At 30.6% G+C, this 18,657-nt stretch overlaps 1 protein-coding gene across 1 annotated transcript in view; it reads right to left on the reverse strand.

The window, feature by feature from the left end:
• Positions 1 to 333: 333 nt before the first annotated feature.
• Positions 334 to 18,657, reverse strand: part of LOC148278748 (uncharacterized) — a 61,147-nt gene continuing 42,823 nt past the window's right edge. Inside the window, exons 3-5 of the mRNA XM_088230945.1 lie at positions 5,666 to 5,863; positions 3,949 to 4,183; positions 334 to 2,979 (exon numbers count right to left, since the gene is read on the reverse strand). Coding sequence (XP_088087071.1) covers positions 2,736 to 2,979; positions 3,949 to 4,183; positions 5,666 to 5,863 — 677 coding nt within the window. The 3' untranslated portion in view covers positions 334 to 2,735. The remainder of the gene's footprint in view (positions 2,980 to 3,948; positions 4,184 to 5,665; positions 5,864 to 18,657) is intronic.

Raw genomic sequence — 18,657 nt, forward strand, 5'->3', positions numbered from 1 at the left:
TTGATGACAACGCAATATTTGCCATACCTTAGATGTTGCTAGTTGCTGTTATTGAAATAACGTGTGTATTTCATATACGTTTTTGGTAATCATTACAATAATATTAACATAGAAAAAAAGTGTTCCAAATTTTTTTTATAATTTTTAGTTGAACAACAAACGTGTAACATATTGTTTCGATTTGTGCTTGCAATTCTCGACCTGAATACCAACAGCCCGTTGTATTGCTATAAAATGTTGATAATCATAGAATGGTTTATGTCCGTATGCGCGTCTCTATGAGCGGGTGGAGTATTATTACTCTAAGAAAAATATAAATAAAAATGCATATCAAAAAATATAATAACAGTTTATTTTAAACATAATTTGGGTTTTTGATTAATTTTTTAATACTCATGTTCAAGTATACTTCTTATAAATCAAAATTTTCACACATAAAATAGACGCACAATATGTGCACTCTGGATAAAAAAACACCTATTATCAAATATAATTATCATAAAATACATGGCAATCATTAACAATTTTTGTTTTTCGGGTAAAAGATTTATTAATAATACTTAAATTAAGTACGTATTATTTATTTCAAATAATAAATTGATTAAAACTTAATTAAAACGTTTATACAACTAATCTAAAAATAATTGCGAAGATAGAAAATGTTAGTATGAAAATGTGTTCATCGCATTTTAGCATGTTACATCCTAAAAGCTTTTTAACATTTAAAGGCACATAATATCGTTTTCTGTTCCTTGAAAAGAGGAATGATTCACATAAAAAATGGCGCAATGTAAATTTTCCAATGTACTAGATATTTCTGATAGATTTTTTTAATATCAAATGCATTTTTCCTTGTGTGGAATGATGCATTTGTACTAACCAAATTTATTGCAACAGAGAGGGAATTTTTTTGTTGAGAAGGGTCGTTAGAGTTCTAGGCATTTATAGGGTTTATGAACTATCGTTGGCTTTTAAGTGACCACTTTACACCCTGTGAAACATTAACCATTCGGCCTGTATTTAAACATTTGCATTTTCTCAACTCTTCCATTAGTTGACATCTGTGAAGTAAAAGAGCCGAAACATTTAGTGATGTGGGTAAAGCTCGGGTTTCCTAGGACAGCGGTGCCCGTATTTTAACGGCCGTAGTGAACATTAATGCGGTTGACAGCCGTCGTAACGGTGACTAGAGAGTGGTTTCCTATAAAAATGGTGTTGATAACACCGTTAAAAAATAAAACTACTCTCTAGTCACCACTACGACGGCTGTCCACCGCATCACCGTTCACTACGGCCGTTAAGATACGGGCACCGCTGTCCTAGGAAACCCTAGCTTAAGATTCATCTTGCTGATCATATAACTTTCTACGGAGTTAAATCCAGCTTGGCTGCAAACATTTGGAGAAACCAAAAACATTGCTGATTTTTATGAATGTAAATGTGTATAAACAACATTTATTAAAGTAGGTAGTTACTACAAATTTATATTTAAAAAAAATATACAAGATAATGCATTTTTAAAAACTCGTCTTGTTAAACTGGGCATTCAGCCCTCGAATATTATTTACCAATAAAAACATAGATCAATGGCTCAGTTCCATAAAAGGATAACTCAAAAATGTTAAGTTTTAAGCTATTTTCAAAAACATCCCATTTCGATTCTACCAAGGTATAACTCTAATAATATTGGTTTTCTCTGTCTAGACAGATGTTTTCATATAAAAATAAATAAAACTTAACAATCTCTCAGCTCCATAACTAATTAAAACGTTCTGATAATTGCCATAACAACGTTAATCCTAAACTAGTAACCATTGTGTTTATATTTCATGTAAGATATATATAGGTGACTTCACTTAAGGTGATATAAATAATGATTTGCTCCATATCAATTTAGATCTGTCACAACTTTGGACAGCCATGACTCTACTAGTAATTTCTAGTTATCTCTGTATGGAACTGACCCATCAATAAGTACGTATTATATTTTAAGCATGCTTTACATTGCAGTAGATATTTATATATTTTTCGAAGCATTATTTTCCATTTTGCCTTCAAACCCACCAACTACAATAGGAAATTAGCAAAGCTATATTTTATTATCTGAAAAATAAAATCGAATATTTATCAGTAACCTATTATAATTGAACATGTTTCAAAATAATATTTTACGAATATTTAATTTTGGATACAGAAAAATCGCTTTTATTTTATAGACAACGAGGAAGTTTAGTGCTACGGGGTCAGATGTAAAAAATATTTTTTGTGCGTGGTGAAAAATTAGAGTAGTTAATTGTAGGGCGACGTTCCTGGAAAATACATGAAAAAAATAATAAAAAATGTTTTAAAAAAAATGAACTACTTTAAAATGTCCAGTCATAATAACCAATCAATTGAAGCGGTTCTTTGTGTTGTGATAGATTTCCGGTTTCCGGGTAGTCAAAGATTAGTGTATTTTCTATATAAAAATTGAATTGAATTCTAAAACCATGTACACTTATAAAAAATATTTTTTTTGAAAATAAAAGGCAATACCTTGTCTATAAATGCAAAAAAAACGATAAAAAACAAAATTTTGGCTATTGTTTCTCTCCGTTAAATAGACTACAATCTTCAAAAATTTAATCCAACAATATAATATAACATAATATTCCTATATAAAAAAACATGGATTCTGTTTCAAATAGTGACTTGATTTGTAAATTCGATTTCACAAACATGAAATCTTTTCTGGGTCACCCCACGACAATTCTGACGGTGTTTTTCAACAAGTCAGTGACTAGTTCCGTGGTCTTGATGATCTTGTTGCCGAAGTGGTCGATGAGTCCCATGACGGGCCGCGTGTCTGGAGACACGAACTCGTACTCCGGGAATCTGGTAGTCGCGACTGGGCGCGGCCGGTTCGGCCTAGCCTTCATCATCATGACGGGTGTGGGCGTGGGCATGCTCATGGTAGACGGAGATGCGGTGGTAGGCATCCTGAAAAGAGAGAATACGTAATTACTGATTGTATAATTGATATACGACTTACCATATCGTCACCCTAACTAATAAAACTCGTAAATCAACAGATGGTCAAAAATGATATTTTGAAGTTTTCTGTTAGGACTTCAAATAATAATCCATGAGTGTAAAAATTTTATGTGTGTAAAATTGTAGGATTTTGCTGGTAGTTGTGGGTGGGTGTTGGAGCTCCTACTCTAGTTTGAGATTGACAGAAGAAACGTGGTTGACGTTCATTGCGTATTTAATTATTACGCTGCGAATAAATATACGGAACTTTTTTATGGAGCCCGAGAGTTATGATGATGAGTTGAATTGTGGTATCTTTATAAGTCGCTTACCTTTGTTCTTCATTTCTTCTTGGCGGGAATGAAGTTTATGTAGCTTGTTCTTATAAGGACGGATCACTTATGTGCAATAATGTTGCTCTTCCAGAATATGATGTATTGTATTCAATATAAAATGCTGAGTTGCTTCTTTGGTCGTTGTTATATATTTTATGCAAAATCGTTTGGCACGTCTGTGTTGTTATTGATTACTGGACTTTGACCCACACAAAGTGTTGTTAATCTATTAATCAGTTTATTTTATCTTGTTAATTTCAAAAGTATATCTTTTTTGGAAACATAACTTATACTGCAATGAAAGGTTCAAACTTTTGATGAAAGATCTTTTTATTTCACAGTGCTTTCCGTTTTATTTAATGTATCCTAAGCGAATCACATCTGTCCCAGATTGGTCCTTTTCTTAATATTTAAAATATGATGCAACGGACTATTGTATGATTTTGCTGCTAATTACGAACTATATTGTCTATGGGTCAACGAATCAAGGCTATTGTATTATGAAACACAGTGAGAATCTTTGTTTCCAATTATTTTTTATTGCAGAAACACGCCTTTTTCTAACACGAAGTAAGAAATTGTACACAAAGATAGTTCTTACATTGACCTGGCAGTAGCTGGCGGTGCTCTAACTGTGGGTCGAACCTCCGAAGACGAGCCCTGCTCGCCCTGGTCAGAACCGAACCTGTTGACTACCATCGGCCTAGGCGGGGCCATACTGCTGGGCTGCATAGGTTGTACACTCATAGGTTGGATGGGCATCATAGGTAGGCTCGGCCTTACAGGTTGGATAGGTTGCTCAATTTCTGACGGCTGTGCTGGTTGAATAGGATTATCTGGAAATAATGTTTAAAATTTTCATCTTGCTAAAAAAGCGGGAAAGGTTGAACTTTAAGCTATCCGTAGTTAAAAAATTAACTTCCAAAGGCTTCTAACAATTAATTTATTATATTGTGCAAAGGTTTGCTAGATATGATAATATTCATTACATTTTGTCGATTTACATTACAGTCCATTAAAATTAAATTATTTTACATCTCTTTCTGCCAACCGCATTTTATTCGACATGTTTTCGAATTTCTCCAAGAGATGGTGTTAAGTACTGAATTTAAAATTTCTATTCTGGCAACTCGTATAAGACTAAATATTCCGTTCCTACCCAAATCCTTCCTATTTCAAATTCTTGTTCTTCTACCGTCCCGTGAGCAAGTCACATGTAAAAAGTTGTTTCTCTGATAAATCTTTATCATATCCTGCGTCAGCGCATTTTGTACAAAGTGAAGTTAGTGTTGTATAAACAGGCTAAATTATGCAGTTCATCATTATCTACACGATACCGGTATCTGTGCCACAGCAATAGTAAAAAACTTTAACGTGAGTAACAATTTCTATACAGTCCACTTAATTGTAATTCCCTCCGTTATAAGAGCTGACCATACAGATGGAGTGATCTTGAATCTAAATATAAATACAAAAAATGTACAACTAATGGCATAAAACATTTTTTAAAATCGTAAATGAATAACAACAACATTTTTTGTCCAAACGCAAGAAAAATATGTAATTGGCATATAATGAGTCCTGTGAGTTAATCGAAATCCGAAGTCACATAACAAGAAATGACAAATTTGATTATTGAGGTATTTCCATGATCAAATTCAAATCACGTATTAACATATTTTTTTACTTATCATGTTTTTTTCAGAATCATCATCATCATTACGATTTCCTTAAATGCACTCAGTGGGACGTAGGGCACTGCATTGGCAGTACAGCTTATCTTAATCATTTTTGTTAGGTGGAAGTCTTACGCTTCTAGTGCCAGTCCATGAACAATGACAGATTTTGCAGTATACCTTTTTACGTCCGCCCTGCCAGGAATCGAACCTAGGGCCTCAAGTACAGAAGGCGAAAGCGCCAACCATTACAATGCGAGGCAGATTGACCTCTACTTGATTTCCTTTTCAAGGTTTTTTACCTGAGAGTGTACATGTTTCTGCTTATATTTTATATGCAGAAATGTATGCTTTACTCGCCCGGACGCAGGTTTAATTTGTCAGAATACGGAATATTTACAATATATAACTAAAAATGCACTAAACACCTAAAACAGTATAAGCCACTCTGCAAGCACAAGAGCTAGTCTTTTTTTTGAAAACTTACAGCTTTAAAAAAACTAAACAAAAGTAAAAGTAGATTGTAATAGACAAAAATAAACATGTATCATTTTATATCACCATATTAGTTTAATAAATTAAAAAATAATAATAAAAATAAATGTCAAGGTTTCGGGATTTCCGTGACTTGGTGGTACGTACCAACTTTGTTGTTGTCATCCTTGTCCAGGAAGGCCACGAACCTCTTCGTAAAGTCTCCCGAGGGGTCCCATTTACTGGAGAGCTTACTCCACTCCGCCGGATAGTGGTCCCGGAGTCCCCTCAAGATCATGAGAGCATTATGCTTTTGGCGTGGGGTGCACCGCGCGCACTTGGTCCGCAAACCTTCCGGTAAAATTCCTGGAAATGGAAAAATACGGAATTATTAAATAACCAACATGTTCTAATATCATCACGTATTCTACATACGTACATGTTCCGCTTCTTATTGACCACAAATATCTTTTTTATAAAAATCGAAAAACTGATACAAAAAAAATAGAATTTTTGTCCTGTATTTAGAAACATGTTGCTAGATAAAACAATCAGGATTGAATTTTTTTTCTTACGCTTTTCGAATGATAAAAATATTTTTATGTGTGCTCTAATAATAACAATGTACATATATTTAGTTTATAAGTTGTTTGACACATATTTCTTAACTTTTAGTTTAAATTTTGGAATGTTTTTTTCTTCATAATTGTTTTTTTCAAATCATAATATTTTTATTTTTTGCAAAATTTACCGTACAATGAAGGATGAACTTAGACAGATTTATCGGTTTGGTTAATTCATTATATTTGTTTCAATAAAATTGGAAAAATCAACAATGTTTGTATACAGGCTTAATTTCCTCCCTAGGGAGTTATTTAGATCTAAATTTGTTGCAACAAAGAGGGAAAACATTTTCATAAAGGTAATATGGACGTCTAGGCATTCATAGGGCTTATTGGCTTGACCACTTTACACACTGTGTAACATTCACCATTTTGCCCATGTCTAGGTAAACATACTCATTTCCTCAACTCTTGATGAATCTCACCCACATGATAAAAGTTTCAGCTATTTTAATTCACAAAAGCTAACAGATGGAAGAGTTAAGGAAATATGGATTTAAACACAGGCAGAATGTTGCATGTGACACAGTGTGTAAAGTGGTCACTTAAACTAGCCAATGTGTTATATAAAAATAAATAAATGCTGCCTACCTCAGAACAGGTATTTACTATACGAAGTGAGGAAAGACAGTATCTAATTTGTTTGATTATAATTTAATTAAAATTTAATTTTACATCATTGTTCTACACCTAATTTTACTTAATTGTAGCCTTTTTAACGATTTCCGGCACTCAATTGAATGACAGGCCATAAGCCCTGTGAATGTTTAGACTTTCATATTCCCCTCTTAAAAATGTTTTCCCTCTCTGTTGCAACAAATTAAGATACAAATCGGAATATTTCCATAAAAAATGTCGTTAACATTGGAACTGAGGTTCGAAAAAATAATTAAAATGTCATTTTTTAACATTAATAATTCGAAGGGTTTTTGAGAAAAAGGGGTCGAGATATTTCATTTTGAAATCCGCTTGTTTTAAGATCAGCACTTTTTATGTACGGCTGCATTACTGAGAAAAAAATCATATTTTTCAAAATAAGTATTCCAATAATTGGTCATCATCACAAACGCAACATTACAGAAGTTATCATTGACAATTCAATAAGTACCTATGGATTAAGTACGTCAATACATTCAAATTTCTATTGTGTAAAAAAAACTGACATTAACCTTTATCAAAATGTTAACAAAAGACAAAATTTAACACAAGTCTCTTTTATATAGACCCAAGCCACAGAGATAAAATCGTATACAGCTATTATTTTATTTTACTCATCTCTGTTAGTGTGATAGTATTCATTTTTCGCTTAATGACACGCATAAAACATCAAAAGAGTAACACCGAATTACCTTCTTTAGATTATATTCAATTTATTAATTCAACCTGGATCCGACAGATTCCGTCGATTTGTTTTAAAAGGTTCCACTGGTCTCAGATGAGTGGCATTTAATGTCTGATCGATTAATACTAAAATGTGTTTATCTTAATCAAAGCATTAGAAAGGTTAATTACGAAATACAAGTGCATTCATTTCCGAGTAATAGTCACCATGCTCTCAAACGAGAGGAGAAAGTCGACCTTGGACACTTATATACACCTTACGTATACAGAGCTTGTACCTACATCACTTAAAATTGTATGCCTTTACTAGAATACACGCTGTTTGAGAAGGAAGTCATTAAAACATCGGAAAACATTCGGAGAACCTGAAAATCAAAACAAATTTAGAAAATCGTAGAAGATCTTACGAAACATCATCAAAATTCTCTTAGTTGAATGCGATGATGCAAAATACTGCCTTGGTAATCCAAAGCATGTACGGATTAAAAACTATGACACGTTTGGATATTCTCTACCCCCAGAGAGTGATTAATTTGGAGATTTTTATATTTTTATTTGCTTCATATAATGGCCACACTGATGATTAAATTTCAAACAATTACGAACACATACAACTAAATAAGAAAATTTTCATTTAGACCATTATTGCGACCTTAATTATTACCCAAAACACTTAATTCGGTTGAATTGACCAAACCGTATTTTTTTTTCTCCATTTTTGAAGCAGTTTTATCACTCTCTAGAGAAGATCCAGAATACCACCCCCGAGAGTTTCGGCAACTCATAGAACTCATTAAACCTTTGTAAAAACTGGTTGTTTTGAGCTCCAGTCATTCTCAGTTTAATAATTCTGAAATTATCTCCACTTCTTGTTTGGTGGTTGATAACATCCATGTTGTATTTTATTGTTTGTTTATCGACTTATAAAAAAAAAACTACCAAGCATAATATTAAATCATAACATAAACAAATGATCATTTTTAAACCAACGTACCCATTCTTCGTGAATGTTTATTTTATTTATTGAACACTTTTTATACATATACAGTTTATATGCATATAAGGGCGGGCATATTGCCTTAAGGCAATTTCTTCCTACCTACGCAAGCCGTTCAGTTTGAGAAAACTAAATAGGGATAGGCGGTCGGACTTTTCAACTTATTCCCGTATTTTCTCCCTAGATTATGGCACTAGAGTAATGTTTTTTACACACTATAGATATTTGTCATTAGACTGTCTCTATTGTTTTGCTTTTTTGATAAATTGCTTCTTATGGTGCTTCGGACCATCCAAAAATCCAAAAAAGCGCCCAGTTTTATCTGCCATCTTCGGACGTACGGAAAGGTACCGACACAGAAAACATCATACTGATACTATTTCTTTAACAACCAAATAGGTTCAGTTTTGGGGTGCGGAAAATGAGACAGCGAAATCTTGATTTTGTCGATTTTAGTTAGCTATAATCAGTCCAACAATATCGAGGAAGCAACTGAGAGAGTCGCAAAAAAAAACTATTTTCAAATACCTATTCACCAAATTTATTTGACACCGCCTATCTTCTTAATGAAAATTGAATATTTTTGAAGTGTGAAAATATATTTTCTGTATTTAATTTTATTTTGACCTTGTCGGGTGAAGCCCGGGATCTCTTGCAGTAGGCGAATTTGCGAACCACTACAATGTAAAACATTCTTACAAAATAAACTCTACGTTATTATTCCAATAACATTAATTTATAAAAAAATGTGACGTGATTTGTGTTGACCACTCGTTGAAATATTTTCCGACCTTTACAACTTTGAAAAATATCTTGGGGGTTTTGCAATATTCAATTCAAAATATTTAGGTACTGTTTGCCCAAAACGATTAAAAATAACGTGTTATTATCATCATATCCATTAAAGGTTTTAAAAAAAACAAAAATACTTGCGCAACTTGACCCTAATATTTTACTGTCTATTCATAAATCTATTCAGAATAACAACTAATGATATTTGACAGGCATTATTGGAAAAAAATATTTGACATATTACCTGTGAAATCATAATCATTTTAGGTAGAAGGGATTAGGACTTTGTAGCTACAGTTTCAAATTTGGCCGAGAGTGGGTGGCTTTATAACTTGTTTCTTAGAGTAAAGATACATTTATCAGGAAACTAATACCCGTATGCGGAGACAAACCTTAAGGCGAGGAAAGTACATTGTCTTCACTTTCGGGTTATTCTCTGCATTTGAAATTAGAATGTACTTTCCTCACCTTAAGTTTTGTCTCTGCATACGGGTATTAGTGTTTCTACCCTATACGGGTGCATTACTAATAGATGTTGTTTTATTTAAACTATTATATGTGAATATAAAGGGAGATGGAATTATTAAAAGGTTGAAGACAGGAGAAGAATATTATTTGATTTATTAATATTATTTCACAATATTATCTAATTTATTTAGGAATTCTTTCTACAATCACTAGACGGAAATTGATGTTAAGTATAGCTAGCTTCTAAAAATCAAACATGTTTTATTATGAAACGATTGCGTATTAGATGATTTCCTCTTGTTTATTAAAATACTGCAAAAATTAATTTTTTTTAATGTGTTGAATATTAAAATTGCATTATTTAGACAATTAACATGAATGGATTATTTTATCGAGGTCCGTGAACTATGTAAGGCGGAGACAAACATTAATGACATAATTAAGAAAGGGGTGCTGCGTTGGTTTGTGTAGAGCGAATGAACAAATGTATAGCTTATGTTATGTTTTTGTTCTTTCATTATGCGTTTTGTAATATAAATAATAAAGATGTACATAAACTAATTATAAACATAAATACGTAGTGTTTAAAACTGTCTGAACCGTTTGTTAATTATCTCTTTTTATTAAATCTTCTTTGTTTATTCTCAAATGTAAAAATATTTTTTAAAAAAGTACATTGTTAAGTGTCCTCGGCACGGGTAACCTCAGTGAAGTAACATTATTTTTATTAATAATCAAAATTTATAATGGACAAACAAATGAATAAATAAATAAATAGAACAGCGAAAAAACGGCTAAAAGAATCTACGATGCGAATGTTGAGGAATACAGAAAACGAGGAAGACCGAGAAAGACATGGCACCACCAAGTCCATCAAATACTTAAAGATGGACATGTGGACGTGCCAAGAGTAGGAATAATTGACGTGCGTGCATAAGAAGACGGATAAATGTAGAGAAAGCGAGGTCTTTATGCAAAGAGTGATGTGGCATTTTATCCTCTCTGCCTACCCCTATGGGGAAACGGCGTGATGGTTAGTTTGTTTGTTTGTGTTTATTAAATATTTTGCTTGATAGTTCTTTAAATACAAAATTAACATTTTTTATTTTTATATGAAGCATATTTTTTATATCAATTTATTAAAATGTTTTCAATATCATTATTTGTTTTATTTATTTCATTAATTATAAATAGATATTTTTTTTAAATCACGATCAAATATACATATATTAATCTTTGTATTTTTTATTAGCACAACAAGAGACTAGGAGGCCTAATTACAGCTCAAAGGATTGAGTTGCATCACATTTTATTTTTGTGTTCTTAACGGGAATCGAACCCGGAACACTACGTGCATCAGGCCTGCGTCTTTCACCATGGCGTGAAGCCGCCAATATAGGTAGACAATAAAGGTGTTTTTTAATAAATATTCTTGAATTGTCTTTTGTATTTGCATTTATATTTCCATATATAATTTGTGTGTTTTATAATATATTTCAAGGTAAAACCAGCATTGGCGTTAATAAATTTAAAAAAAATACATTTCAAACATAATTCATGATTCGAGATTTGTGGTAATATTTTTTATAAACTAAATAAGCATGGCAAAAAGATTTACAACCTTGCTATTATTGGTTGGTTTTAGTTCACTTTTTACACTGTAGCAATCGGTATTCCTTGTAGTAAAATTATTTCATTAATTTCAAAGTGTGAACAATATTTAAAGATTCTGGACGACTCAGACAGGTAACATTCTGTGATTTATAGTTCATTGCAATTTCACTTCATGTTTCGCCATAATATATACGAGTGTTACCTACACTCGTACATTTGCCATTCATCACTTTTTTGTAGTGTAATAATTTTGAATATTAAAGAGCTTATAGTCTGGAGAATATGATATTTATACTATGACGTGACGCGATTCGCAGAATATTAATTCCTTTACCATTGTTTTAAGTTGAACCAGACAAGAACTGTCAACAGTAACTTTCATGTTCCTCAATTATTGTATTTGCTTACAATAACCCAATTTAGGTTACGTAGATTAAAATTTAGCGCTCTTTAAAAAAAATATTAACTGAATCGTAGGTACTGTCAATTAAAAAAATGTGTTGGTCGAATATTTGTGTCATTAATCCTTAATTTATATTTATTTATTAAAGAAGGTATTTTACTCTAGTATAATTATGTTATTGCTGCCTTTTATTCGGGCATAAATACATATACACATGCTCGTTTTAGAGACCCTGCTTATTTTATGGATCACGTTGGATATTTTAATTCTGAAATGAAATTGTCCATCTCATATAGAAATTGGTTAAAAATTTATTAAATTTATTTATAAACACTAAAAAAAAAATATTTTTATTTCAAAGATCAGATATAAGTGTTTAAGCCTAAGAAAAAAACTAATTTAGTCAATTTAACCATTGGCAGGTTAGTTTCAGACACCGCACCGGTAGGAATAATAATCTACGCATACTCTACATACATTGGAAAACAAATTAACTTATTCCTGGACAATATAATTTAAGTAACATAGCGAGTTGTAGCATAATATTATATACGTAGTAATATTTGTAAAATTATTTTAAGATTTTAACTGAAAAAGAAAGTAAAATTATTTTCAATTTATATAAACGTTGATTGAACATTTCTAGGCAAATGATCTGTCATTAGCAGTAGAAATATCTATAGATCATTCAACATTCTTTAGGGGTAAAATTCAGTTGTCTAAAAACATTTTGACATAGGTACTTAAATAATGTCTAGTTAAATGTGTTTATGTGTAAAAAATCTTCACAAAAAAATAATTAAACGTTAATTTTATCATGAAGTAATCAATAAGAACGCCATAGGAAAATTTATTAGAATTTTCTGCAACAATATACCTACATAATTAACGACATAATAAATAAGTATCGTATAAAAGCCGATATAATTTCCATGCTTGACAAGATAAATAATTATATACATATATACTTGATAATTATAATGGTTAAAGTATAAATAAGCTAAAAGCAAATACGTAATATTTTAAAATGTGCATGATTTATTTACATGCAGATGTGTTTAAATGTGCGACAGAGGGAAAATACACACAAACGTGATTCTTATATCATACTTTATTGGTATAGAAGAACAAAAAACAATCATTTTGGAAATGACGCGAAATGTCAATTAAATTAATAGATAATTGTATAATGAGTTCCCTGAAAAAATAAATGAAATGGAAAGACCCAAAGTATTTTTAATCGATTTTAAAAATATATTCTTGATAAATTTTGATATTTAATTTTATGTTAGTTCTTAAGAAGTTTTGAAACAACTTAATTATTTTTTATTTTATTTTTCTCATTAAAACAAAATACATTATAGAATTAATACAATGGTATTGTAGCATTATTTTTCTTTTTCATTATAACCTAGCTAAATACTAGTCACTTGATGTTTATGTTAAATTATTCTCAATTTTAATTTGCTATATTTATACTTAGAACATAAGGTTTTCTCACATCAATTTGTTATCTTTTATTTGTCATCTTATATTTGTATGTTTCTTTTTGACTTTTTTGCAGTTTAAAAAAAATAAAATAACTTGTTTGTTTAGTTTTCATATTTAGTTGAATTATATAGTTATATTTTATATTATATATAACATAATGAATTGTTCACTGCTGTGATTATTTCTGTAAAAAAAAATATTGTAAAAGGTTCTTTGAACCGTTGATATATTAATAAATAAATATGTCACTGGAAATATATATATATATTGAAAGTGTCTGATATTATAAGGATAACTTTTATTAAAACATAATAAATAATATATATATATATGCCAAGTACTTGTTTTAGTGTAACAGTTTTATTATTGTGCATGTTGATGAGGGTAAGTATAGGTATATATATATATATATATATTTTGTGTGAGGGTGTTTGTATTTACTGTATATGTGTATGGATGTGTGAGTTTTGTATGTATGTGACAACGTGTGGTGAAATATAAGTGGACTTATTGAACAATGATTAACAAAAATTATCTGTTTTTTTTTAAAACTTTCATGAGGAAACCTATCAACCACCTAACCGATCGATGTAAAATTGTTTAGAAAATTGTTGAGAACTTAATAAAGCATAAACAAATATCTGACTTTTGTTATTCAAAACTATAAAATATTTTATTACTGTTTTATATTATTATTATATATTATATAGGTATATAACAATGACTTATTTTTCTAAATTCAAAACTTAGAGAAATTACATAAACTTTATCAAATGAATTGGTACCTAGTTAATTGTCATAAGTATAGTACCATTGATTTTTTTAAATTTATTATAAAATACACTTTGGTGCGTTTTTCTATTAAAAATGCGTAATAATTTCTTAATAAGACTACTACTACCACCATCACGCCATTTCGCCGTAAAGGTAGGCAGAGAGAATGGACCGCAACATACACGTCTATCCTGGCATACATTCCTAGCTTCTTCCACATTCATACATCTTGTCATACATGCGCTTCGGTTCTGTCTGCTTTTTACATGACCAGACTTAAGATTTTAGTTTATCTGATCATGCCACGTCTTCCTTGGTCGTCCTCGTCTCACGGTGCCGTTCATTTTCGCCATATATACTTGTTTTACCATTCTACCGTCGTCCATTCGTTCTACGTGACCAAACCATCTCAGAGACGAAATGCATTATGGTTCATGTTAATAAAATCTTTTTAAAAGTAGGATTCGTATCCTGTATTTTATTTTAATACCTTATTAACATACCAAATTTATATTTATATTGTACCTAAGATAATTTATACAAAAGCTTAATTGTAATTTATTGAATTATAAATATTGAGAATACAATAAATAATTATTCAAGAATAATAATACCTGTGACGTAATTTTTACTCCAAACGCATACAATAAAGAGAAAACTGTTTTTAGATAAGTTGATTTATGTTACTAGTTGTTGCCTATAAACTGCGAGTCGAGAACTTAATGAGACCTAAACTTTCACTTGCATCACTAATGTTCGTGCATAATTTCAATCATCTGCCCTTGAGGAGAGTAGTAAAAAGTAAGTGGGTACTACTTAGATACCTTATAACATTTCCCACGACCATAATAATTAATATTGTTATTTACTTTGGAATTTAACATACTTTCTCGATAGTAAATAATGAAACGCATACTTACCTTCTTTATTATCGAAACCATATTACGTATGCAGCAACCTAATTATGAAAATAATTCATTTTTCTTCAATTACTGCTTATATTCTAACTTTAGTATTTTGCATTATTAAACAAAAAATTGATTTTGTTAATATAAAAAAATAGCACTAAACTCGTCTCCCTTAATTGTTATTACACTTTGCGTGAGTGAGGATTTTAATTTGAATGAGCCCAAATATTCACAATTATTATAAACACATTTTATATTGTGATGGATATTTATTAATGGATTTTATTTTATAAAAAATAGTCGTATATTTTAAGCTAAGGACCTATGGGATCCCATGAGCTTAATTGATTGCATTACATACTGTTTAATATTGATTATTTTGTGTCGGTATAACAATGATTGAAAACACTTTCCAATTTAACATTTTGGCCTGCTAATTATTTTATAATAAAGTATTCGAGTATAAAGTTCCGATTAAACACAACATAGAACATTTGATTTTATTTTTGGTAATTCCTACAAGCCGTGCATCGCGTCGCTTGCACTGTTTTCTTACGTTTCGGATCACATTGCAGTGTTCATCATCGTAGTTCGCCATTTTCGTGAAGATCACATCAAGGGCGCTGTACAATAATTAAATATCCTGACTCTTATTATTAATATGCTTATAAATATTTAATTTGAATTATAATTTTTTTTTTTTCTTTATTTATTTATATTAATAAATAATAATAATAAAATAAAGTTACAAGGTTATAATTGTATTATTAGAGTATGGAGTATATAAAAAAATATATAATTGGTATGAGATAAATGCAGCTAGCATAGATCCATGGAAAACGCAAATTTAACCGTCTCAAAATTTGAAATATGAGGTGTTAATGATAGTCACTTTAAATTGTAAGTAAAAAGTGATGAGAAATTGGTGTAAACGTACGGTTTGTTCATTTATTGGATAATGTATATTAATTTATGAATACCTTAAGATAGAATTTGAATTTTTCTCAAAAGTAAGTGTAAAAATTAAATACTAAATAAACCTATATATACGATATAACCTGTCTATAAAAGATTTTCTTCCTGGTTTTAGAGTCATGTGCATTGGGCACAAATGACGGAACTGCTTGTACGATAATTATTTATGCGTTTTGTGCATTCAGATTAAGATCCGCCTTCGTATCATGTAATCGCTGCACTGGAGAGAGTATTACGCGTGTATTATGTCATGACTTTTTCTATTATTAGTTAAACGACGATCTAGGAAATTAAATAGGGACATCATTAATTGCCTACCGTGTTTATTCTTGAGTAGAAATAATTTGCACTTTGTAAATAATAAATGAAAAATTAGAAAAATGAATAAATAATAGAGATTTTTTGGATGAAAAGATAAAGGGTCTTAAACATAGCATACACATTTTTGAAATGATTACCACAAGCTAATAAAAACATAACAATAATAAAACGGTGGCAGGTGGACACCCAGAATAATAAAGTGGAAACCATGGGCAAACAAAAGAGGTGTTGGAAGGCCACAGAAAATATGAGTCGACGACATCGTCTCTATTGCCGGTAAAACATGGATGATGAAAGCGGGTGATAGGAAGGAATGGAGACTTTTAGAAGAAGCCTTTATCCAGCAGTGGAGAGAATAAAGCTGAAGAAGAAGAAGAAGAATAATAAAATAATAGTAAACACTGTTTAAATAAAATAGGATTAGATTTATTGGTAAATTATACCTCGATAAAGATGCTCGTGTAGTTTTGAATCCGGTCGGTAGAGAAAAAACTGGTCAAAAACAAAGTTGCTTTATATTTATTTTATTATAATGAATAACCAAAAGGGTAATGCTTCAAATATAAATTTTATATTACCATAAGAGCCTGCTATAAAAATGAATGTGTGTTATAAATAAAGTTCTTCTTACTTAAGCTTTAATAATATTATGTATCTGATGTTTTTTTAAGCGTGCTCCAACTTCAAATTGGAATAATACAAGCAAATACTTCTTGTTCTAATCAATTTTTGTTTATTTATTATGTTGGGAAGAATATACACACAAATTTGTTGTTTGGAAAATATCCACCAAATAATATCCTCCGCTACATGCGGTCACTTTTCCAACCAATCCGACGTTATTTCCGAATGTGTGTGTTGTATTGGCTAGCGATGCTTCCAAGAGTTATTGGTTTATTTCCTTAGACCGTGGATTTAACGCAGCCCTATATGAAACGATCCAATGGTGTCAAATCATAGAATAGTGGGGACCAATCAATAGAACTATTTATGGAAATAATGCTGTCACCAAACTTATCACGCAGTATATTCATGGTTTTACAAAGACCCCCATACGTTTGGCGAACTAAACACTGATTTTTAAAGTTAATTTTCTAAAATTTGCAAGCATCGTTCGAGTGTAGGGCGTTTCATTATTAATTTAAGTATTGTTACAGAGCGTAATACAAAAAAGGCACTAGTTAAGATACAATGTTACCGATCAAAAGTTCAATCCCTCTTTCTATTATTGATTAAACGACGATCTAATTAAAAAGGGACAGAACTGGTACCTACTGGTAACTTAAACAATGAGGAAGTTTAGTGTCTTTTTTATATTTTTTATTTGGTAATAGACTAATAAACCAAGACAATTTTTTAAAACTGTATTTTTATACGTTGTATTATCAACGCTATGATTTTTGAAAGTTTTGTGTTTCTGAAATAACTCCGGGTGTGACATCAGAGGTTCTTCTCCGCCAGTTCTTCCGATTGATTCGTTGACGGTTCATATGAACCAGTGACTTCGATCAAAATAGTGCGTTTTCATTACAATATTTTTTATTATTTTTTTCGTACATTTTCAAGAAACTTTGCGGTACAACTTAATGCTCTAACTTTTCCGCGGGCAAGAAAACAGTTTTTGTCTTCAATTTCCCGTAGGGCTGAAGTTCCTTATTCATAAATTTTTAGAAAAATGAGTTAATAAAATGTATTTTTTTAGTGAATAAATGAGATTGTAAAATAGGGTCTCTACCTAGAACGGATATCTTTTGTAACTATTTAGGAGCCTGCTGTAATCGTACATTACATTTAATAAATGACTTAAATAAAACAACTTAAATTCTTTTAACTTAAGCTAAACTATAACATGTATAGTATATTGGTTTAATATTTATTTATTCCATCCTAAAACCTGTATTACGCACAAGGCCAAGATCTAATTAAATCAACACACACTTTCAAATGAACAAGTGTAACCCAAGTTAAAACTATGTAGAGTTTGAATACATTAAGTTAAAATATAATTATTGTTAAAACTATTTCGCAAATCCAATTAGAATATTAATCAAGTTTTTGTATTTGATTACCCCATCATTTAAGAACATTCAAAAATAGCATAATTATCATGTACAGGATCGTATAAACATATTTTTGTTCAGATACCTTTGTTTAAAAGGAATATTAAAAGGATAAATTCACAGGTAGTTGGAGTATTTCATTTTATTTATTTATTTATTTTATTTTACACATAAACGTATGCAAACATATACACATTCACATACAGATATTCAATTTTATTAATTAAATTTATTTTTTATTTTAAAAATAAATAGTACTGATATAAGCACAAAACATAAGTACTGTGCAGATATTGAGTCGACAAATAACCCACGTTGCGGTCTATTGGACACTTTTACATCGGCCAGCTCCCGGTACTCCAACATCTGCGCAAATACTTATATACATATACA

This window comes from Micrasema longulum, unplaced genomic scaffold, assembly GCF_059751315.1.
Source record: "Micrasema longulum isolate JH-2025_06_02 unplaced genomic scaffold, ASM5975131v1 h1tg000831l, whole genome shotgun sequence".
NCBI lineage: Eukaryota > Metazoa > Arthropoda > Insecta > Trichoptera > Brachycentridae > Micrasema > Micrasema longulum.